Genomic DNA, 25,743 nt, shown 5'->3' with positions numbered 1-25,743 from the left:
TGGCCAATATATTGTAAGAGGAACTGAATTTACCCTCCTCCTTGTAATAGCTAAACATTAAATAGTGTTTTTTTCTAGACATTGTACATTAAGCTTTGAAAGATGGTGATTTTTGAGAGGTGGGAAACAAATTAGAAGAGCCTTATGATTACCCCAGCATAATACCTTAAAAGAATTTCCAGTCCATAGTACAGGAAGGGGGAACTGGTGGAGCCTGGTAGCCTCCCTTAGTTAATGAGATACCCCTAAGAGTCCAGGGAGTCCAAGGTCATAGATGGTGAGGGCAAAGTACTAGATGCATGAAAGCTGCAAAGAGAGAGAGCCAGAGATCTGCATGAGATCTGCATAACAGATTTCCATGTGCGCCTCTGAGAGCATGGGAAGAGCCACCATCAGGCCCAAAAGGAAAAAGTAAAACTATCTTTGTTCAAAGATGATGTGATGATGTAGAAAATCTAAATGATTTTTATTTTAAAAAGCCAACTAATTAAATGATTTTAGCAGCATTACAGGATATAGATCAATATACAAAAAATCAATTGGACTTCAACATAGTAACAAAAACCAATTGATTATTAAAGATATTTAAAAATATGAAATGCTGATATTATCATGTACAAGACCCTTACTCTGAAAACTGGAAAACGTTGCTGAGAGTAAATAAAAGCCTAAATTTATGGGAAGTTGGACCGTTTTCTTGTGCTGAAAGCTTAATATCATTATGAAGTGATTTCTTTCCAAATTGATCTGTAGATTCTTTGTAATCCCCATCAAAATCCCAGAACGATTTTTCTCCATAGAAATTAAATAGCTAATTCTAAAAATTCATTTGAAAATACATAGGACTTACAATGGGCAAGATAACATGGGGATAAATAGGAAAAACGTTGAAGAAGGTCTGTCACTATTAGGTAGCAAGACTTACTAACTCTACATTAATCAATAGGGAGTTCAAGAACTTTGCCATATGAATGTACAGTTGATTTTTGGCAGAAGTGCATAGATGGAAAAAAGATTCATCGTTTAACAAATTAACTCAAGTTGGATGATTAACTCAATTGGATGATGTAAAGCATGCAACTATAAACACTTTATACAGAAACAGGAGAAAGTTTTGCCCCTTGTGTTATGCACATATTCTGAAGAATGTGACCCCAATAGCAAAATGCATTAAAGAAAAAGGGATAAATTATCTCTCATCAAAATGAAACACATCTGCTCCTTGAAAGAAACCTAAGAGAAACAAATAGCAGAAGTTCTTTTGTATCCATAATTCATTTTTAAAAACTCTCAAATGTCAGTGAGTGGAGGGTTTCTCATATCTTTTATCTATCTTGCTATTAGGAGCATGAACTGGTTGGTAGAGCCAGTCTGAACGGTCTTATTATTTGTTTATCATAGATCCCAGTAAACTTAGTCTTGAGGAGATTGTCCACAGTTTAAAATTCACATTTTTCTAAATGATGTCCAAAGTTGCTAATATTAATTTCTTAAAATAATAGAAATTTGCTCTCATGAAAATCCAAAATTTAGGTGTAAGCAAGACTGTATGTACTCCCTTTGTAGATTCTGAGGAACAACCTTTTCTTTGCCTTTTGCACCTTCTCGTGGCTGTAGCATTCCTTGACTTGTAGCCACATAATCAGTCTGTTTCTCTGTGGTTACTTAGTACATCCTCCTCTGTTTTGGCTACTCTTCCCTATTGACCGGGTGCAGTAGTGCAGGCCTGTAATCCCAGCCACTCTGGAGGTTGAGGCAGGAGAATTGCAAGTTTGAGGCCAACCTCAGTAACTTAGTGAAACCCTTTCTCAAAATAAAACAAATAAATAAATAAAAAGAACTCTGATGTGCCTCAGTGGTAGAGCGTTCCTGGTTAAATCCCAGTACCCCCCCCCCCCCCACAAATGATGGCTTTTGATACCAACCCAGATCATCCAGAATAATACCTTAATCTCAGGATCTATAACTTAATCATTTATTTTGACAAAGAGCCCTGTAAAGGATGTGGAATGTAGGCACGTCTTTTAGGGGGCTACTCTTACCCTTTACCTCATTCCCTCATCCCCAGAATTCATGTTCATGCCATGTATAATTCTTTTACGTCATACCAATGTCCCTAAAAGTCTAAGCCCATCACATGATCAACACCAAAATTTCTTGAAAATATCACCTCAAAAATCTCCAGTGTGATTGTCTAAATCATCCAAATTAGGTAGGGTTTACCCAATTTAGGGCAAAATTTGTTTCCATCTGTGAACCTAAGAAATCTATTAAAATTCTACAGCAGGATATGAATATGCTAGGCATTCCAAAAGGGACAAATGAGAAAGAATCAAGGACTTCCTGTTTAAAACCCAGCAGGGCAGGTACCATTAAGTTTCAAGGCTTGAGTTTCCTATGTGATTTGAGGCTCCACCTCCTAGACTGCAACTATTTTCTTGGCATGTGACCTTGCTCACCCCTGCCTTTATGTACTCCTCTTAGGGGCGTTAGTCCCATGTCCCTGCCTGGGAACCCATTCATCCATTTTTTAACAAATGTACCCATAGAAAATATGAACATAGAGGGTATGATTGGCCCATTGTTATAGGTTGCCTAACCCTGTTTTAAAGTGGGGGTGATGGCCTTCCATTGTCTGTGCTGATTGCTCCTTACTTCATTCAGCCTTCCAGAGTTGTTGGGGTCATATAACTGCCACGGCCCCATCATTACCATCCTGTTTCTTCTTAGATGAACCATCAGGGACCCAGCTGTTGGCATTTAACAGGAGCTCTGTGAATTGGGGCTGTTGAGCCAGTGGCATTGCTGCAGGCAGTGGAGTAGAAGACAGTGTAGGCATAAAACTCAAGGTGTCAGGCTGACTGGACTGTGGAATACCCCATTCCCATTTGAATAGCAGTTCTTTTTGGGCCCTTCCCACTTCAAGTGTAAGTTGACTCATCCCACAGCAGATCTGGAAAGTTGTACCTCTGTGGGTCAGTTGTTCAGTCATGATTAGAACTTAGTAGCAGGTTAATAGTTGCTTTCTAAAAAAGGGAATGTACTTGATTGCTTTATCAGGCAGGTGGCGTTGTTGTACTGGGATAACACCCCTGAGTACCTCCGCAACCATTAAATCTACCTAAATAGTTTCCTCCTGGGAATTTGTTGGTATATGACATGGGAAGGAACTGGAAGCCTGGTAGGTGGTCTGTTGTGAACTTGTCCCATTATCACCTCAGTATACATGGCCAAGGATAACCTCTGACAGAGGCATTTAATTACAGTCGTGTAAGCCATTAATACCATTATCCATACATCAATATAAGCTACAATGACAGTCCATTAATTGGACTAAAGGGCCCTATCCTTTTATACCCCATTCCAGCGTGTATTTCCCCTATGAAAACAGGCAGTCAATGTAAGTATTGTCAGTTGTTCCAGTGACAGTCACCATGTGATAACATTCTCCCTTATCTGTGTGGCAGGGGTGGGAACCTTTTGGATATATTGTGGGCATTTTGGAATTTTGTCTTTTCTTCTCACTGGCCCTTAGATCCATGATTTGTTCCCTAGTGTTGATGCCACTTTTCCTCCCATGAGTCGTGGTTGCTACTTCCCAGCATCCACTGAATGTCCAGGTACAGCAGGACATTCCTTCCGTCTCCCCCTCTGCTTTCCCCAGCCATGCTGTTGCATCCTGTGGCCACTTCTCATCCTCATCTCCAGTCAAGCTCAGGCTAGCTGCATCAGGAATCAGGCCCATGAGGACTTCTGGCCCTGTGTTATTATATTAGCAAGGATTAACATTCACTATTTTTAAAAAATTGAACGTGTGTCGTTTCACCTGTACTTCTACAAAATAGTAATGAAAGATTCCATGTGCACTTTATCCAGTTTCCCCTGATCACTCACACTTCAGAGAACTGTGGTATCTCACAATCAGGATATTGATGTTGATAGAATTCACTGAATTTTTTAGACCCCCAACAGATTTATTTGTATTCATTTGTATCAATTTATATGCATTTATATAGTTTTATCATATGTCTATGTGTCTACTACCACCTTCAGCATACTGAACCCTTCCTTCGGGTTGCCCTTATCACCAGACCTACTTCCTACAGTTTGTTGGAACAATCACCTGTTAAAGGGCATCTGGACTATTTGTAGTTTTCTTCTGTTATAAATACATTATGTGACTAGTCTTCATTTCTCTGCATAGGTACCAAGAGTGTAATTGCATGCTTAGTTGTATATGTATTTACCTACAGTGAATGTTTTTAATTTTGCTGAGAGCAGATTTACCAATTTTTCCTCTAGTCCTTATATACTAGTCCTTATATACTAGTCCTTATATACCAGCTACTCCTTTGTAAGATAAATAGTTTGCAAGTTTTTTCTACCAACCTCTAGCTTTTTTTTTAAATCCTTCTCATATAGGCTTGCAGAACAAACATTTTTTAGTTTGATGAGACCCAAGATTTTTAAATGAATCTTGCTTTTTGTATTAAGTCAAAGAACTGTTTGATTAGCCCTCAATCCTAAGGATTTTTTCCTATACAGTTTTCTAAGTTTTATAGTTTTACATTTTACATTATTATCATCTAGTGGCCTCATGAAATCAGTTAAAAGTTCTGTTTCCTCTTCCATTTTTTGAAAGACAGTTATTAATTATATGTATATTCACATGACCTATTTCATCTTGGGTGAATTAGTAGTTTGTGGTTTTTGAAGAACTGGCCTATTTTCTCTAAGTTATTAAGTTTATTTAGATGCAGCCACTCATATTTTCTAATCCATTTAACAAGTGCTGGATCTGTAGTGCTATCCCCTGAATCATTCCTAATATTGATGATTTGTTTATTCTTTTTTGATTTTTTTCAATCTCTGGAGTTTTGGCAATTTTGTTGATTTAAAAAACATTTATTTTTGTTTCATGGATTTTTCTCTATTTTCCTATTTTTCAATTTTCTTAATTTCTGCTCTCATTTGTATTTTCTTCTTTCTGCTTCTTTGGTATTATTTCAGTCTTTTTAAAAATTCTCTTCTCCTTAATCCTTCATGGGTAGGAATGCAGAATATTTATTTAATTTCTTTGTTTCCTAGCTAGGAATCTAGCAGTATAATCTTCCCATAGGACTGCATTTGTGGTGCCTTACATATTTTAATGATGGACATATTTTAATAAATAACTTATTGGCAAATATTTTATTTAAGCCTGAAAACATTTAGGCACTGTGGCACATGTCTGTAATCCCAGTGACTTGGGAGGCTGAGGCAGGAGGATCATAAATTCAAAGCCAGCCTGGGCAATTTTGCAAGATCCAGTCAAGAAATAAAAAAATAAATTGGTAGAGCACCCGGTAGCACACTCCTGGATTCAGTCCCCAGTACCACCATTCCCCACACCCCAATTTTTTTAAACCAGAAAACATCCTTGTAGGCTGAAAGATACGTATCTCCAACTTCAGTCCAGTTAGAAATGTGAGAGCTGGAATTAAAACCTTGATCTTTGCCATCTGGTAACTATCTTTCCTTTAGTCTTTCCTACCTTTTTCCTTTCTCTTGTTTGTTTTGATCTCACCTCCTTTTTCTGTCTTCTCATGATGTGTACATTTTCCACTAAATATAGGGACAGAGAAGGTAGTTTATAAGGTTAGATTATTTTTTAAACTCTGATAAAAGTCTGTTCAGAACAAAATAATGTTTAAAATCTGTATACATTCTGATTTGTTTTGAAAGATTAAAAAATCCTACCTTTCTATCGAGTTGAATGGGGACTTCATATTATTATTGTTAGTAATAAACGATATTTTGAACTTTGTGTCTTATATAGCATTATCTTTATTTCACTGATACAGTACTTGAAAACAGTTACACTATTTAAAATATACTAGGTACTATTCTATTTGCTTTCTTTGTATTAACTCTAATCATCAGCCAAATTCTATTAGGGAACTAGTCTTTCTATATATAGTGTATGGATAACAAATTGTGTTATGTTAGACAAAAAGGATTACTGTTGAAAACTTCGATCTTCTTTATTCCTTCAAAAAAGGATTAAAGGAGGAACAGCAATGTCTGATATTTTTGGAGTGGGGAGGGGATCAAACCCAGGGACGCTTTAACACTGAGTTACATCTCCAGCCCTTTTTGAGATGCCCAGGTTGGCCTTTAACTTGGAGATCCTCCTGCCTCAGCCTTCCAAGTTGCTGGGATTATAGGTGTACCACCTCAGGCATGTGCCACGTTGCCCAGTGCCTGTCAGATTTTAATCAAACTGCCACTTTTCTCCTTTCTGCTTCAACATTCTCTCTGTTTCCATGTAAAAATGGGCTATTTTAGCTCATTTTTTTGTGGGAGGCACCAGGGATTGAACTCAGGGGCACTCAACCACTGAGCTGCATCCCCAGTCCTATTTTGTATCTTATTTAGAGATAGGGTCTCACTGAGTTGCTTAGTGCCTCACTTTTGCTGAGGCTGGCTTTGAACTCGTGACCCTCCTGTCTCAGCCTCCCAAGCCCCTGGATTACAGGTGTGTGCCACCACGCCCGGCATTTTAGCTCATTTTTAAAGTTTCTTTTTGTAAAAGGTTGCAGAGCATGTAATAGGCTTTCCATCATCGTTTACTGAATGAGTAAATGAACATGAATAATTGACAGAGGGTAGGAATAAGTAGATGAGATCCAGAGTATGTGTGGGTTATCCTTACTGCACGTAAGTTCCAATTATTTTGTCTTCAAGCAGTCTTCTATTGCTATTCACCTGGTTACAATTGTTCTGATATGACATTTTTATTGAAAGTATTTTTATTGATTCTGAAGGATAAAAATTCTGGAAGTGTGTGGTTTGAAATAGCTCCAGAACTTGTATTTTAATGGTTATGCAAATATTTCTTTTTTTATATTTCTATATATTTTTATTACACCTAATCTCATCTGCTGACTTGGTCCTTGGCATGTTAGTTATTGGTACTTGGGAGTTGTCTTTTATGGTTGTCATTAGATACCTAAAACCTGTTGCTTTGAGACTCTATCCAAGCAGTCTTTTTTCTGTCCCAACCCACTTAGGATTGGAGAATAAGTTATTATTTGAATCATTGTTCATATTTTTGGCTAAAGAAAAAATATACTTACTAGATTTTTAAAAATTTTTTTTTGTCAATTGACTTTTATTTTACTTACTTATATGTAGTGCCAAGAATCAAACCCAGTGCTGTGAGTACACGCTCTACCCTTGAGCCACAACCCCAGCCCCGACTTAATAGATTTTTAAAATCAGGTTTTAGCCAGGTGTAGTGGTGCTCACCTATAATCCCAGTGACTTGGGAGGCTGAGGCAGGAGGATTCAAGTTTGAGGCCAGCCTCAGCAACTTGGTGAGATTCCATCTCAAAATAAAAAAAAAATAATAAAAAGACATGGGGATGTGACTCAGTGATTAAGTGCCTCAGGGTACAATCCTCAGTACAAAAAAAAATCAGGGTTTATTTTATTATGACACAAGTAGTCTGCTGTTGGTCTTGAAACAATTGCTCAACAATGTCTCTGTGACATTTTTGCCCCTTCCCACATAATTGCTTTATAAATACCATTTCCTTGAATATCACTTCAGAATTCAAGGCAGTCAGATGAGGAAAAAGGGCATCGTCAATAATGTTAATTTATTTTATCAGAAAACCAGATATTTTTCTAGAGTCCTGCAATCTCCACTTGCTTTTGTCTGACCAATCATAACTTCTCTGAGGTTTATGTAAGAGAGACTAGACACACACATATTAAGTATCTGTATTGATGTTAGGCAAGGGAGTGGACATTAGGGATGAGTGTTGGCTTTTCTACTCGGTTAGTTACATCTCTACCACAACCAAGATACAGAACAGTGTTTGACCTGGTTTCAGGATTACACACATATCTGGGCGTCACATGGTATGCCTTTAGTATGTACAATTTTTATCTTTATATGTATCAGTTCAGTGTTGTTAAAGAAAAGATGCAGAATCTTTTCCTTATCTCAGAAATTTCTTCTGGTTCTTTTCAGTAGGTACTGTACCCTACTCATGCCCTAGGCTACCATTCCTTTTACCTTACATATTCGATTTCGAAAACATCTTTTCCATGATCTCTATGGTTTGTTGTAGAGTTGGGAGGAGTGCCATTGCTACTCTATTTTGTTTTCTAACTTAGTGTTACTGACTTCAGGTCAATAGGTAATTTTCTAAGTGTTCTAAAAAGTAAATTTCTTGGTCATGCCTGCATGTGCTAATCCCTAGTACCTACCCCATCAGAACTCTGAAGGGAGGGATCCTGGGATTTGTATTTCTTACAGATAATCTGGTTGCTTCTTAACTATCCTGAAGTTTGAGACTGCTTCATATTTTAGGATGTTAAAATTATCCTAAAATTTTATTTCTGTTATTAACCAAGGTTTTTAATTGAGGTTTTGGGGTGAATTTGCAGTTGTATAAGATGCTTTTTCTGCATCTTAGGTGCTAAATGTAACATTTCATTCTCTACCTCAGTTCACTTGTTTCATATATACTTTGAATTTAATCTGTTTTTGTGAATATAATACATGGTTTTATTTTTAAGTTTTGATAAAATGTTTACTATAATTAAAAAAAATACATTTCATGTTCCAGTTAAAGATATGTCTGCTGCATTAAAATTTGGTTGCCTTGATTATTATTTGGTATGTTTGATTATTAAATCAATGAAATATTTAAATAAAATAAAGGTATTGTGTCTATGTACAACTAAAAATTTTTTTCAAAAGAATGCATTATTCAGATTGCCCCCAAATATTTGTGTAAATGGAAATTACTGGAATATGTCAACAATATTTGTTCACAAACAAATGCATTAGCTTTCTAGCATCTGTTTTTAGTAGTCCAAATTTATATTATTACAATGAGAAATGAGTGTGAGGCTTTATAAATATGGTAAACAATACAGGAAACATGTAAGAAATGGTAAATTACATATAAATTTTAAAACATTTAGTTTGACACTCCTAATTTTTAATTTGTATCTCATTAAAAACTCCAACATCTCTAATATCTAAAAGTACTAAATTGATAATCCATGTCCTAATGAGATTTTGCTTTAAGTTTTTCTTCTTATGCCACACTTTTATGCTGAATGGAGGGAAACTTAATAAGAACATAAGAATATCTGGTTATACCATTTACCCATATTATATTCAAATTTCCTTTAACCTCACACCAGATGTGAACTGAGTCAGAATTGACGATAAATAAAACACTAGTTCAGGCCTCCTGGCAGCTGCATATCTTTCCTTAAGCATAGAACAGAACAGACATCTTTTTATTTAATTATTATTTTTTTTTATTTTTACAGACTGCACTTTGATTCATTGTACACAAATGGGGCACATCTTTTCATTTCTATGGTTGTGCCTGATGTAGATTCATACCATTTGTGTAATCATACATGTACATAGGGTAATGACAGGACAGATATCTCTAAGAATTAAGTGACTATCAAACTATAAAAAGAGACTATAGAATTTCCTTTTTCAGCAAATTGCACACCATTATGTAATGTACAATTCAGTGGTTTCTGGTATATTCACAGAACTGTAAACTTATTTTTTTTCATTACTGGAGATTAAATTCAGGGATGTTCTAACAATGATATGATATTTAGCCCTTTGTGTGTGGCATCTTTTACTTTACATAATCTTTCAAAGTTCATCCATTTTTAAGCTTGCATCAAAACATCATTCCTTTTATGGCTGAATAATATTCCACTTTTATGGATATATCACATTCTGTTTATCCATTCATTAGGTGAAGGACATTTGGAGCAATTCCGTTTTGTGACTCCTAGGCATACTGCTATGAACATCAGTGTACAGGTTTTTGTGGGAATGTATACTTTCAGTTCTTTTGAACCTTTAGGAGTGAAACTTCTGCGGCATGTGATAACTCTGTGTTTAATGTTTTGAAACACCTTATAAGTGTCTGCTTCATTTACATTTCCCCCAGAAATGTATGATGGTTCTAATTTGTACACAAAATTATTAACAGTTGTTCTTGTCTACCTTTTAACTTTTAGCTATTCTTGTGGGTATGAAGTGTTACCTCTATGGTTTTGATTTCCATTTTCCTAGTGACTAAAGATGTTGAGCATCTTTTCATGTGTTTGTTGGCCATTTGTGTATCTTCTTTGCATATGTTTCTATTCAAATCCTTGTTTATTTTCACTTGGGTTCTTTATATTGTTGATTTTTAAATATTTTATAATATTTATATATTCTAGATATGAGATCTTTACCAGACATATTATTTGCAATTATTTTCTCCCATTTTGTGGTTTGTCCTTTTTACTTTCTTGGTAATATCCTTTGCAGAAGATTTTAATGTTGAAGAAGTATCATTTATCTACTTTGTCTTATATTGCTTTCAGGTGGTTTCAATTAAGAATCCAGGTAAGAGACTAATATAGTAACCTGGTAGACAGAGAATAGTGGTTTAGTTCATGTTAGTAGCAGTGAAAACATGGATGGGTGTTTAGACAGAACTGAAATATATTTTTTATGGTAATGATTGCAAAAGTAAACATCTTTGTGCAGGGCTTATTAAGTTCAAGGTATTGTTTTAAATACTGTACACATTAATTAATTCATACTAACTTCTATGAGATTATTATTCATTTTTGCACATTAGGAACCTCAGGGCACAGAATTATTAACTAGCTTTCTCATGGCCATGTAGCTAGTTAAGGATAGATATATTTACCAAGATATACTACCTTTAAGTAAAGCCTATAATAATATGTAGGGCTTTGTATTTTTAGCACTGTTTCCCTGTATTTTCACAGTCTTTTGTAGTATTAAAGTTTATAGATTTCTTTGTGTTTAACATTGGCCACATTTAATCTAATCTAATGTAGATTTTTATATGCATGCACACATCATACATATAAATGGATAGCTATATATTATGTATTGAGATAACTAGAAAATTGTATTCTAAGATGATAAGAAATATTTGCCTCTGAGTTGTTAGATTTATATGTATATGTTTTCTTAAACTTAAGCATTTTTCTGTAATCATAGTTTATTATTTTTGTATTGAAAACAACAATATTCATCTTGAAAACAAAACAAAATGTCTTCCCATGTGATTGAATTTTTCAAAGTACTTTCATCTCATCAGTCTTATGTTCATAACTCATATCTTGTATGACTTCTTCTTCTAATTATGCTTTCTATAGTTACTTCTCTCTATACTCTGCTGAATCTTCTAAACTATAGCAACATTAATTATTGACCTGAGAACACTTTACCCTTTTTGATTTCAGCTTTAGATTTGTAAGGATTTTCCTGCTTTGAGGTCTTTATTGACCATCATGAAAATGTTATAAAATGAGTTAGCAAACTATGGTCTGTGAACCAGATCTGACCCTTTGACCTTTTTAAAAAATGTATCATCAGACTAGAATGGTTTTTATAAATAAATCTTACAGCATAATAATACTGTCTTTGAATGTCAACTATGCAAAATATTACCTTCCATATAGATTAGTTCCATTCTTTTACTTAGTAGATCTATGTTATAAAAAATTCTAGTGTATTATTACTGTATTTTGAATTTCATCAATAAATTTTTTGTTATTAATTTTTTTCTCTTATAATTATAGGTATCTACTTAATGCCCTTGATTTTGATTCTTGGCCTGTAGAGCCTAAAATTTTATTGTCTCTCTCTTTATAGAAGTAGTTCACTGACCCCAGTTCTAAAAGAAACCTGCACTGGTCTCATACATACCATATTTTCTCCACAATCATTTCCTGATTTAATTTTACAGCATTTTGAAATGTGGCACACTAGAAGCATGTAGATTTGTTTCCCAAATCTACCTAGTGCCTGAGTTAGAATAGTGAATAGGGAGTGTATTTAAAAACAGTTATTGAAATATATTTGTTTCCTAAATTTGAGAACAGGAAGTTTATATATCAAATTAAGACTGTACTTGTTCAACTTCTATTTATCACAGTTGCCTAATCTGTACTTGGTAAGTGTTGTATGTCAGGATATTTGTACTGTATAATTAAGTAAGTGATGCAGTTTCCACTCAGCTTTCCTGCTTTTTTTTTCTTTATTTTTATTTTTTGTGGCACTGAGGATTGAACATGGTCTCACTAAGGTGTCCAGGTTGGCCTGGAACTTCCTGCCTCACTCCTTGCAAGTGGCTGGGATTACAGGCATGTGCCACAACTTCCTGCCCAGCTTTTCTGTTTTATGAGAAAAGTTAATTCAAAACAGTATTCCAAAATTGAGGTCCAAAACTCATGCCAGTGATGTTATCATTTTATTACTAAATCATCATTATACATATTGCTTTATATATATGTGTGTATATATATATATATATACATACATACATATATATATTACTTTTAATGAATGAAACCCACCCAGCTAGTTATAATATCAAAAGATACATCATTTTGCATTTTGTGGGTAGGTGACTTGCTATTTAAAGGATTAAAGTTTCTCTAGTTCACTTGGCAGCTAATATCTTTAGCAGCTCTGCTCATTCATGTATGCTGACATGTCTTCAAGGTCATAGGATAGAATCACTTTAATAGCACTTTTCTAAGTAAGCATTAGGTGGAATTCTGTCTTCCTCCTTTAATGCTGATTGTTAACACTACCTCATATTACAAGTATTCTTAAAATGAAAGAAGGAAATTCCTTTTCATTAGCAGTCCAGGAAGTCATCTTGATTATAAGTATTTTGGAAAAAGGTTTTAGATAGCATGGTTCAGTTCTATTGTGGATGCAAAATAAATTAGTCAGTCTAAAGATGTTTTTCTTTGTGTATTTGATTTTAGCATGTGAACATACATCGATATTTTAAAACTTATTTTTAGTTTTTTCCACATTTTTATTGGTGCATTAGAATTATACATAATGATGGCATTTGTTGTTACATATTCATACATGCATTCAATATAACAATATAATTTGGTCAGTATCATTCCTCAGTATTTCCAATTTCCCTCCCCTCCTCCGTCCCCCAGGTTTGTTCCCTCTATTCTACTGATCTCCCTGCAATTTTCATGAGACTCCTCCCCCACCCACCCCCACTTTTCTTTCCCTTTTTCCTCTCTAACTTCCATATATGGGAGAAAACATAGGACCTTCTTAGTTTGGCTTATTTTATTTAACACAATGATCTTAAGTTCCATTCATTTTCCTGCAAATGATATTATTTTATTTTTCTTTATGACTGAATAAAAGTCCACTATCTATATATACCACATTTTCTTTATCCATTCATCCATTGATGACTGCCTCAGCTGGTTCCAAAGTTTGGCTGTTGTGAACTGTGCTGCTATAAACATGGGTATGCTTGTATTGCTATAGTACAATGACTTTAATTCTTAGAATAAATACTGAGGAGTGATATAGCTGGATCCTGTGGTGATTCCTTGCCTAGCCTTTTGAGGTTCCTGCATCCTGATTTCCATAGTGATTATACTAATTAACAATCCCACCAATAGCATTTATTATTGTTTGTATATTTGATGACTATCATTCTGATGGGAGTGAGATGAAGTCTCAGTGTGGTTTGATTTGCATTTCCCTAATTGCTAATGATGTTGATAATTTTTTCATGTATTTGTTGGCCATTTGTGTTTTTTCATTTTAGACATGCCTGTTTGGTTCATTATCTCTTTTATTAATTATTGTTAAGTTTTTTGAATTCTTTATGTATTCTAGATATTAATCCTCTGTAAGAAGAGTAGCTAGCAAAGTTTTTTTTCCCATTTTGTTGGTCCTTTCTTCACATTTTAAAGTTTTTCCTTTGCTGGCAGAGGTATTTTAATTTGATGCCATCCCATTTATTAACTCTTGTCATTATTTCCTGAGCTTTAGAAGTCCTATTGAGAAAGTCATTTCCTGTGCCTATATGCTGGAGTGTTGACCTTATGTTTTCTTGTAGGAGTTGCATAGTTTTTGTTCTAATTTCTAGGTCTTTGATCCATTTTGAGTTGGTTTTTGTGTAGGGTGAGAGATAAGAGTCCAGTCTCATTCTTCCACATATGGATAACCAGTTTTCCCAGCACCATTTGTCACAATGGCTGCCTGACATGGAATTTTGATCAACATTCATTGTGAAACTCTCACCTAAAAAATAAAATTATTTATTTACCAACTGTTATTAGGTAAATTAAGTAATGATGCAACCATTTCTATTTAGTTTGGTTACAAATGATGCTCTTAGGGTATATCCAAATATTTTCAGCTGTTTTTGTATCTTTTCTTATTTCTAGGTACAGGACATCTGCTTCAGCCATGACTGTCGTTGGGTTGTGGTCAGTACCCTCAGAGGTACTTCCCATGTTTTCCCAATCAACCCTTATGGTGGCCAGCCTTGTGTTCGTACACACATGTCACCACGAGTTGTTAATCGCATGAGCCGCTTCCAGAAAAGTGCTGGACTGGAAGAAATTGAACAAGAACTGACGTCAAAGCAAGGAGGCCGCTGTAGCCCTGTTCCAGGTCTATCGAGCAGCCCTTCTGGCTCACCCCTGCATGGTAAACTTAATTTTCTCTCTCTCCACTTTTAGTCTTCCTTCGCCATGTCCTCAATTTTTGAAATCTAGGATAAAATAAAAATTTTCATCATCTATTCATGTAATACAAATATCTTAATCTCATGGAAGGCATTCTTTTTTTTTTTTTTTTTTTTTTTTTTTTTTTTGGGTGCTGGGGATCTATCCCAGGGCCTTGTGCTTACAAGGCAAGCACTCTACCGACTGAGCTATCTCCCCAGCCCCCAGGCATTCTTATTTATTAAATCATTTAATAAATTTGAACCAATACAATGATGATTTTTACCATGCTTTTTTTTTTTTTTTTTTTTTTTTTTTGGTATCAAGGATTGAACTCAGGAGCACTCAATCAATGAGCCACATCCCCACCCCTATTTTGTATTTTTATTTAGCAACAGGGCCTCACTAAATTGCTTAGTGCCTCACCCTTGCTGAGTCTGGCTTTGTCCTCGGTATCCTCCTGTCTCAGCCTCCTGAGCCACAGGGATTACAGGTGCACTCCACCCGCCCAGCTACCATGCTATTTTAACTTCATAATTTTTGCAGTATAAGGGATAATTGATGTCATATTTTTAGAATAAAACCTTTTGAATTTATGTTTATGTCTTTAGAGAACTGAATCCCTTTTTCATATATCTCTTTGAGAGCATTCTGTCTGTACTGGGCTAGTAGTATAGTTCCTTGAGAAATATCCATTGTTGTAGAGGAATGGTCAGGAGTCATGTATACTTTAGATAGAACAACATTCGCATTTTGTTTTAAAATACATCTCTGTGGAATGTATACTAGTGTGTTATAGGAAAACAAAAAAAGGTGTTTTGCAGTTATTTATCTTAGAGCAAATAGTTATGTACTATTGTCCCAATCAATAAATAGAACATTATCAAGATCCCCCTTTTTTCTCCCCCTCTTTAATATTAAACCAGGATTCTGACTTTTATGGTATTTGCTTCCTTACATTTTATTTTTTACAATTCTAGGAATGGAACCCTGAGTCTTGAACATAGTAGGCAAGCCTTACCCCACTTACATTTAAAACCAGTTTTACTCCTGAGAAGGTATCCTTAAACATGTTTTTCCATTATATATAAATGGAATTATATAGAATGCATTTGTTCTTGTGTATTTTGTTGTTTAGCATTGTTTTTGGGATGTTTATTCATTTTGCAGGTAGATTTAGTTCATTTATTTTTGTTGTTTAGTTTTACAGTTGTTTTGTGTAGTGGAAATTAGTCAATGTAGAAAACCCTTTTAGGTACCTGTGATCTGCCTTTATTTTAGAGGCAATGCTTCAAAATGCTTACTTATTACATTGTGCAAACATGCTTCTGTTTATTTATCTTTTCCTATATTTTTGATGTACAGTTGTGTGGTTTCTGGTTTTGGCTTATTAATTCTAATGATGCAATGACAATTTTTCTATTTTTTTTGGTATAAATGTGAACTCCTTTTGAGTGTGAGTTCTAGTCATAGTATTTGTTAACCTTAGCCTTGGTAGTTAACACCAGAGTGATTGGACCATTTAATTCCCAGCAGAATGATTGAGGATGTTGACATTAGGTTACTCTGTTTTGGGAGCATTGCATATTTTCCTTGACAGATGACATTTTAGCTTTGCAAAATTAAGGTATTTATAGAGAAAGATTATGGTTACCACAGGAAATAATTCTTAATTTTTAATAGGTCTGAAATTTGGATAAGAAAAAATTAACCAATTATGTGTGGCATTCACACATGCACAGTGTTGTGCAATTACAACTTATCTCTTGTTCCAAAATGTTTGCTTACACCAACAGGAAATTAGATATTCTTTAAGCAGTTTCTCACCATTTTCTTTACCCCAAACCTCAAGCAACCTCCACTCTGCTTTATACCTCTGTGAATTTATCTGTTCAGTATATTTCATATATATTTAATTTTGTAGTATATGATCTTTTGTTACTGGCCATTTAGGATAATATTTTGGAGGTTTATCCACATTGTAGTGTATATATCACTACTTCATTCCTTTTTATGGTTGAATTATATTCCTTTATATGAATACAACCCAGTTTATCCATTCTTACATGGCAATCTGGTTGTTTTTACCTTTTGACTAATGTGAATAGTGCTGTTAGGAATATGCGTGTACATGTATTTGTTCAAGTACTTCTTTGCAATTCTTCTTGGGTGTTTATACCTCTCCTTATTTGATTTAACTTACATGTTCTTTTGTAATACCTGATCAGTTCCAGATATAGGTATATATTTCTATAGGAAGTTAAAATATAGACTGAAAAATATCTAGGTAAATGGTATCTGGGAGAACTGTTGTAACTCAAAAAGTGTGACTTCTATGTTCTCTGTGCTTTGGCACTATTATTTTTATAAGAACAGTTGTTAGTATGTGTATTTAACTAGTGGCTCATGATCTTCAAGATTGAAAAGTTTTGTAAACTGAAGGTTTTTAGAACCAGTCCTGAATGAAAACATCCATTTAAAAATGTATTTAGAATTTTTAACATATAAAATTTAGAAATATGAGATATTAATATTTTCATCATTTGCAATAAATTTTACTTCAGACCTATTTTTTGTTGTAAAATTTTTGTCATATGTTTAGTTGTATAGTGTAGATCCTTTGAGAACTTCTCTCTCTGTTTTAAATATTTTTCTTGACTTAAACTTTGAGAAATTTTTTTTAAAATTTTGATTCATTGTACACAAATGGGGTACGACTTTTGTTTCTCTGGTTGTACACGAAGTAGAGTCACACCATTTGTGTAATCATACATGTACATAGAGTAATGACGTTTGTCTCATTATATTATTTTTCCTTCCCCCCACCTCCTCCCCACCCCTCATTTTCCTATATACAATCCATCCTTTCTCCATTCTTGCCTCCCCCACCATTACGTATCATCATCCCCTTATCAGTGAGATCATTTGACCTTCAGTTTTTTTCTGATTGGCTTATTTCACTTAGCATGATATTCTCCAACTGCATCCATTTACCTGCAAATGCCATAATTTTATTCTTCTTTACAGTTGAGTAATATTCCATTGTATATATATACCGCAGTTTCTTTATCCGTTCATCTATTGAAGGGCATCTAGGTGGTTCCACAATCTAGCTATTGTGAATTAAGCTGGTATAAACATTGATGTAGCTGTGTCACTGTAGTATGCTGATTTTAAGTCCTTTGGGTATAGGCCAAGGAGTGGGATAGCTGGGTCAAATGGTGGTTCCATTCCAAGTTTCTTGAGGAATTTCTGTACTGCTTTCCAGAGTGGCTGCACCAGTTTCCAATCCCACCAACAGTGTATGAGGGTACCTTTTTCCCCACATCCTTGCCAACACCTATTGTTGCTTGTATTTTTGGTAATCGCCATTCTAATTGGGGCAAGATGAAATCTTAGGGTAGTTTTGATTTGCATTTCTCTTATTACTAGAGATGTTGAACATTTTTTCATATATCTGTTGATTGCTTACAGATCTTCTTCTGTGAAGTGCCTGTTCATATCCTTAGCCCATTTATTGATTGGGTTTTTTGTATTCTTGGTGTAAAGTTTCTTGAGTTCTTTATAGATTCTGGAGATTAGTGCTCTATCTGAAGTATGTGTAGCAAAGATTTTCTCCCACTCTGTAGGCTTTCTCTTCACATTGTTGATTGTTCCCTTTGCTGAGAAAAAGTTTTAGTTTGAATCTATCCCAACTATTGATTCCTGCTTTTATTTCTTGTGCTTTGGGAGTTATGTTAAGGAAGTCTGATCCTAAGTCGACATGATGAAGATTTGGACCTACTTTTTCTTCTATTAGGCACAGGGTCTCTTGTCTAATTTGAAGACCTTAATCCATTTGAGTTGAGTCTTGGGTGGGGTGAGAGGGGTTTAGTTTCATTTTTGCTGCATATGGATTTCTAGTTTTCCCAGCACCGTTTGTTGAAGAGGCTGTCTTTTCTCCATTGTATGTTTTTGGCACCTTTGTCTAGTATGAGATGACCATTTATGTGGGTTTGTCTCTGTCCTCTATTCTGTACCATTGGTCTACTTGTCTGTTTTGGTGCCAATACCTTGTCATTTTTGTTACTATTGCTCTATAATATAGTTTAAAGTCTAGTATTGTGATACCTCCTGCTTTACTCTTCCTGCTCAGGTTTTTTTTAGCTATTCTGGGTCTCTTATTCTTCCGGATGAAGTTCATGATTGTGTTCTCTATTTCTGTGAGGATTGTCATTGGGATTTTAATTGGAATTGAATTGAATTTGTATTGTACTTTAAGTAGTATGGCCATTTTGACAATATTAATCCTGCCTATTCAAGAACACGGGAGATCTTTCCATTTTCTAAGGTTTTCTTTAATTTCTTTCATATTCTGTAGTTTTCATTGTAAAGGTCTTTCACCTCTTTTGTTAGATTGATTCCCAAGTATTTTATTTTATTTTATTGAGACTATTGTGAGTGGGGTAGTTTTCCTAATTTCTTTTAAGAAATGTTCATCATTGGATCATATAGAAAATTTTCTTTTGCAAAGAGAGTGTGCATGGGTGGCAGCTAGATCAACAAGAGGAAGTGCAAGTGTATTAGTTGATAATTTGTGATGAATTTACAGTCTCTACATTTATACATCTTTAGAAAATATTCCTTTGTACTTTTTTTTTCCTATTCTAACTTTTTTTTTAGTTGTAGGTAGACACAAACCTTTATTTGACTTATTTATTTTTATGTGGTGCTGAGAATTGTACCCATTGCCTCACACGTGTTACTGAAGCTGCTCTACCACTGAGCTACAACCCCAGCCCCCCTGTTCTTCCTTCTCAATTAAGCAAACCACTTAACAGGTTCTGTTCTGGGCTTTGGGCATAATGGGCATAAAATTTAGGGGTATCCCTGCCCTCATGTATCTTCTATTCCAGGGGAAAAGACATGTTAAATGACTATGAACAAATACCTTGTAGTGTGTATTTATTGAGGGTTGAAAGTACCAAAGAACACTTTTTTTGTTTGTAGAAGTTTGTAGTAGTTGAAGGGTAATACTAGATTTCTTAGTTGATATATACTGTTTTCTCTCAGTTTTATTGCTTTCCTAACTTTCCTCATAGTTTTATAGAAATCGCAGAAAGGAGATTCAACACTGTTTGACATTACTTAAGATTTCCTTTTAAAAGCAAGGAATTTCAGCAGGCATTTTCCTCCTGATAACACAAATGTTAGGATGTTATTATCTCAGAATTTCTCCATCACTCTTTGTAGATTTTCTCATTTTGTAAGCACAGACATAAAATGATAGTCATTTTTCTTCATTTTCTTTTTGTATCATACATGTCAAAACAAAATGGGCCTTGTTGGTTAGTTCTAAAAATGATGTATTTACAGTTTGTGTGGGTAAACAGTCTGATGCTGGTAAGAAACAATGTAAACCTTTGAACAGGGAGGGATTCTTCTTGAAAATGAATCATGGTTTGGCAGTATTACTGTTGTTTGTGCTCTTTTTTAGCAAAGTAAAGGAAACTGTTAAATAACAATTGATATAGGGATATTTCCTTTTTACTTTTTGGAGCCAATCCAGTTAAGGTTAGGATTATTTTATCTATTTGCTTAAAAAAAAAAAAAAAAAAAAAAAAAAAAAAACTTCCCAGAGGATGTTTATTTATTTTAAATATATTCTAAATATCTCTTTCATTTCCTATCTTCTTGCCTGGACCTTAGTCTAGATGAGGAGTTCTTAAATTGAGATTGATAAAGAGGATAGGAAAAAAATTATGTCTTTATATTCTTACCCCTTACCAAAAGTACACATTAATTTTCATTATGAATATAGAAAATACATGACAATTATATTAGTAGTACTTATGACATGTTGCCAGTAGAAAACACAAATGTTTTCTTATCACATTACATATGAAATATATATCTTTTTTGTTTTTTTACAATATCTGAGGATGAACCCAGAGGTGCTCTACCAGTTAGCTATCTGTCCAGTCCTTTAAAATTTTTTTTTTTTATGTTGAGACAGGGTCTCAGTAAGCTGCTGGAGCTGCCCTTGAACTTAGGATCCTCCTGCTCTGATCCTGAGCTGCTGGGATCTCTGGCGTGCACTACTGTGCCTAGCTTAAAATATGTCTCTTAAAGTATCTCTAATTATTGAATGTGTCTTCAGATTGTTTTTTATGCTCATCACTGTTTTGAAATTATTATATATGATACTGTAATAATTTTACTAATTTTAATATGAATTTATTACATATGTCACTATAATACCACATTATTTTTATTATATTTATAACTGGTTTTGGTGGGAGAGTGCTGGGGATTGAACCCAGAGGTGCTGTACCATGGAGCTGTACCCCAAGCCCTTTTTATTTTACTACAGTTGAGTCTCACTGTGTTGCTGAGGCTGGCCTCAAACTTGTGATCCTCTTGCCTCAGGCTCCTGAGTCAATGAGATTACAGGCGTGCATCACCATATTTTATAACTATATTTTAACTTAGTTTACTTCCTTCTGGTCCATGTATTCGTAAGTATTCTGAGGAGTCTGTAGGTTTTCCACAACTGTCCAAATAGTCTGTGATGAAAAAGGATTATGAAACGCTGATCATCATATCTTACCTCATCTGTTTCAATAAACTTTAACCATTTTTACTGTACCATAAGCATTTTTTGTTAACCATAAAATGATCAACTAATTTTCTGCTTAAAGTCATGTGTCTCATTATGTTTTTAAAATTGTAGATAATGGCACATCTTATTTACATTTTCTTGTTACACCATGCCTGGATTCTGGTACCCTTCCATTAATATTCCACATATATTCACTTTTTTAAAAAAAAACTTTACCATTTGCACACTTTTTTCTTTACTTGAAAATAATTATTACCATTTTGAATGCCTACTAAACCAACTAAAATATCACTTTATCTCTAAAGCCTTCTTTTGATGTTGTATCATGTGTAAACCTTAGTACCATTACCCTGTACAAACTGTTATCTTATTGTCACATGAAAATTATTCATTGAAATGTCTGTGGTTTTAGATTGACTTCCATAAAGACAGATTTTCCTATTTGTATTTGAAATCTTGGCACTTCACGTATTAGTTGATAAATGTAGACCCTAATGCTTTAAGCATCTTTTAGAAGTTTTCCTACAAGGGCAATTGGAATTTTAAATCCTAACTTAACAGAATGAAGAGATTTTCATTCATGGTAGCTTAGCTTTTCAATTTAATGTATGCAAGGTACATTCATTTGTCAGACAACTATGAATTAATGTTTAGCATGTGCAGGCACTGGACTCTAAGAGGGTAATAGAGAATGTAAGGGGAACTGTGTCTATCCCCATGCAGCTATGGAGAAAAATAAAGAGAGGAAAGGAATAGGAAATAGAGAGGATTGCAGTTTCACATTAGCATCCTATTTGTAGGTTTTTATTGAGATGATGAGGTTTGAGCAAAGACCTGATGGAAATCAGGGAGAACATCATGCAGATCAGGGCAACCAGTATAGAATGCAAAGTTGGGAATCTGCCTGGACTCTTGAGGGGAAGGCAAGGAGTCCAGTGTGGCTGAAGCAGTTTGCGAGGTGCACAAGGGGTGATGAGGTCAGAGAGGTAACGTGACCAGGTGACATCAACCTGGGACTTTTACTCAAGTGGGAAGGGAGGGCTCTGTAGAGTTTTGAGAAAAAGAATGTCATGATAGGACTGTGTTTTGGCAGAAACCAAATGGAAATATGTATGGAGAATATGCAGGTGGTACATGGATGGAAACCTAGTAAGACTAGTTAGTATTTTAAAAATCCAGGAAAGAGAAGATGAAGTTTGGACCAGGTTGTCTATAGTGGGGCCTGTCAGAAGTCATTGCATTCTTGATATATTTTTTGTGGTAGGACCATTTTATGATATGTATGAAAGAACAGATGAGTCAGGATGGTTAGTGAAGCATTTTGGTGGAATAACTGGAAAAATGAGGTTGCTATAAAGTGAAGTGAGCAGTGCTATAGATAAATCAGGTTTGGAGATGAGGACAGGATCAAGAGTGTTGGGCATGTTAAATTTAAGTTCTCTCTTTGATTTCTTGGATATGGAGATGAAGATATTACTGACCTTACAGGGTTACTGTGAAGGTCAAAGTATATATCAAATACTTGGTGAAAATTAGCTGATCTCTTTTGTATCTTCATTGATCTGTTAATTTATCAGTATATAGGATTGATTCATCTTTGTATGTTTTTTATATGTTGCCTTTTATCTAGAAAACTGAATAAAGGAATAATTCACCAAATAATAAATGAAAAAAATATAATTCTGAACTTATTCTGTACAGGCTTTTGTGGAGTTATTCTGCTCAATATTGATATTAACTTGTGACATTGTTTCTCAAATGAGGGGGAGACACCGATGCAAAATTGTGATACTAGTATTATTTCAATCTGTTCTGCTTGTTTTGATCTATATCTCAGGTTATATAGGTTGATAAACAAATCCACCTGTTTTTGAGTCTTGGCATTTCTTTATTTTGCAGAATAGTTTTCCATTTAAGTTCAAGAATATAGCATTCACCATAGTCCAGGGGTTGAAGGAATTTATTTTTTTCTTCTGTTTCCTTTGAGTAAATGGGGATCCTGGATTGTCTTCTGCCACTCTTTAAAATTCTTGGAAGTACCTTCCTTTAAGTCAGTCTTCCTTCTCAGAGGAGGAGTTGTGTTCCAGTCACAGTTTTTGGCATCTGAATTCTAGATTATGCTTTTCCCAAATGAAAGTAGTTGGTTAGATTTGAGGCCTTGTTTCAAGCAGGCTTCTGATTTCTTGAACTTGGAGCCTCCATAATTTCAGTAAAGTACTTTTTAAAAACTAGCAGTATCACTTTTCTTTTTAGCATCTATATGAGGCATTCATTTTACCCCTTGGAACTGTTTATAGCTTTCATTTGATGGTTTATTGTAATTATTTACTTTTGTTGATCCTGGGTTTCCTTGATACAGACCACATCACAATTGTAAATACAAAGCAACCACACATTTCAGCCTTATATAGTTTCACCTACTTAAGAGAATCAATAATAACGTGATGTTTCTTGACTTCTCCTTCCACATCACTGTTTACTTGTGGATTGAAGTTTCCATGAGTATGTTTTAATTTTTGCCAAGAAAAATCAATCATGTGTACTCTAGCTCTGCTTTAAATTTTATGCCTCATATGACATGGAGTATATAAATAGTATATACATGTTAAACAGGGAACAATCTTTTAGGATAGATTAGTACCTGGGTTTTGTTGGTTCCCTGTTTTTTATTGCCTCAGCTTAGATGCAGTATTGTTTCTAGTCTGTTATTTGGAAGACTAACATTTTCCTGCTGCATTTGTTTTCCTCTGAGTTTTTTTAATCATTCTTTTAGAATATTGTAACATTATGTTAGTTTTGACATTATTCTACATGAAAATCATATGTATTTTAAATATTTTCATGTCATTTCCTATAGTTTCTCAAAGATAGCAGATGAGTTTTTGTTTTGTTTTGGTGGTACTGGTGATTGAACCCAGGGGTGCTTTACCACTGAGCTATGTTCTCAGTCCCCTCTCTTTATTTATTTTTTATTTTGAGACAAGATTTTACTGAGTGGTGGAGACTGACCTCAAACTTGTGATCCTCCTGCTTTAGCCTCCTGCGTTGCTGGGATTATAGGGTGTGCCACTGTGTCTTGCAGCAGATGAGTTCTTTATGGAAAAGAATGATCACATAATACATTTCTAGAAAACAATATGGGACTGGGGTTGTGGCTCAGTGGTAGAGCACTTGCCTAGCATATGTGAGACACTGGATTTGATTCTCAGCACTGCATATAAATAAGTATCCATTGACAACTAAAAAACGTTTTTAAAAAATATGGTTTAAGAATCATTTATTGAAGAAATTGTCTTCTAAAGAAAGTTATTATTGGGCCAGGTAGCACACACCTAATCACCCCAGTGATTCCAGAAGCAGAGGAAGAAGGATTGCAAGTTTGAGGTCAGTCTCAACAAATTAGCAAGGCCCTAAGCAACTTGGTGAGATCCTGTCTCAACAGCTTAAAAAATAAATAAATAAATAAAGGCAGGTGTATAGGTGTATAGCTCAGTGGTAAAGCTCCCCAGTTGCCCCCAAAGAAAGATGTTATAACTGTATTTTTTAGGGCAGTTTTAGGTTCACAAGAGAAAATCAAGAGGAAGGTATGGATAGGATAATTTTTTGCAGAAACAACTTGTGGATAATCTTTTAAAACCCCAGATAATACAGTGCCTCTGAATTACATTTTAAAATAAATGTCAGTTTATGTAGTGAACACTTGAGGCTAGCTCAGAGTTTCTTGTTTTGCTTTTTACTATTTGTGAAGTGTTTTTACTTTTCTGTATAGTTTTTACATTGAAAAATCATAAATTCCCAAGTTTCATCACAGTTTTATTTTCAGATGGTTAATGTGATACGCCTCTAGAGGGCAATATTTTCTCAACTTTTCTGTAATTGTAATCACGGCAACCCTGGGACAGACATGGGAGTGCTATGAATGTCGATGTGTTGTCAGGTCTTATAATACCTCTTTTTTTTTTTATTATTGTTTTCTATGATTTATTCCTTATTGTCTTTTTAGAGCTTTGGACTTTGGAAATATGTTACTGTCAGGTCATATCCTCTTTGAATACTCTATTTTTCCTGTGAATGAATTCAGTTAGTTGAATAGAGAAAATATTTTTAGTTATTTCCCTCTAGTAAGTAGATCAGTATGTCCTAAAAATTCCTTTCTTTGATTGTCTGTGAACTGCTAATTAAGGATTTTTGATCTGTGTACTTTAAGGTATCAGAGTGAATAAATTCCATTATTGAGGCACTGAGGCATTATTATGGCTTGAATTTATTATCTTTCCTTTTCTATTAGTGTTGGTTGGACCTTTATTGTTGTTAACTTTTTAATATAGATTTCATTTCTAATCAGAGACATATATACATTTACAATAAAATCTAATAATACCATAATTGTAGAGTTAAAAAAAAGTCAGTCTCCTGCCCTGTCCCTCCCACTCTGTCACTCCACAGAGGCTAGTTTTTCCAACTCTTTGTGATTTTCTCCTCTGCTATTTTCTTTTTTGCCCTTTTCTGGAATTCATGTCAGTTGAATAATGAATCTCCTTTCCTGGGCCCCTAACTTTCCTGTGTATTTT

The 25,743-nt window shown here is 34.6% G+C and overlaps 1 protein-coding gene across 1 annotated transcript in view; it reads left to right on the top strand.

Moving 5' to 3' along the window:
• The window catches only part of BCAS3 (BCAS3 microtubule associated cell migration factor), a 568,797-nt gene that overhangs the window by 205,510 nt on the left and 337,544 nt on the right, over positions 1-25,743 (top strand). The window contains 1 exon segment of the mRNA XM_079131371.1: positions 14,290-14,554. Coding sequence (XP_078987497.1) covers positions 14,290-14,554 — 265 coding nt within the window.

Source organism: Sciurus vulgaris, assembly GCF_902686455.1.
Source record: "Sciurus vulgaris genome assembly, chromosome: 3".
NCBI classification, from domain to species: Eukaryota; Metazoa; Chordata; class Mammalia; order Rodentia; family Sciuridae; genus Sciurus; species Sciurus vulgaris.
Note: the sequence above shows the minus strand (reverse complement) of the source record. Positions and strands in the feature narration are given on the sequence as shown.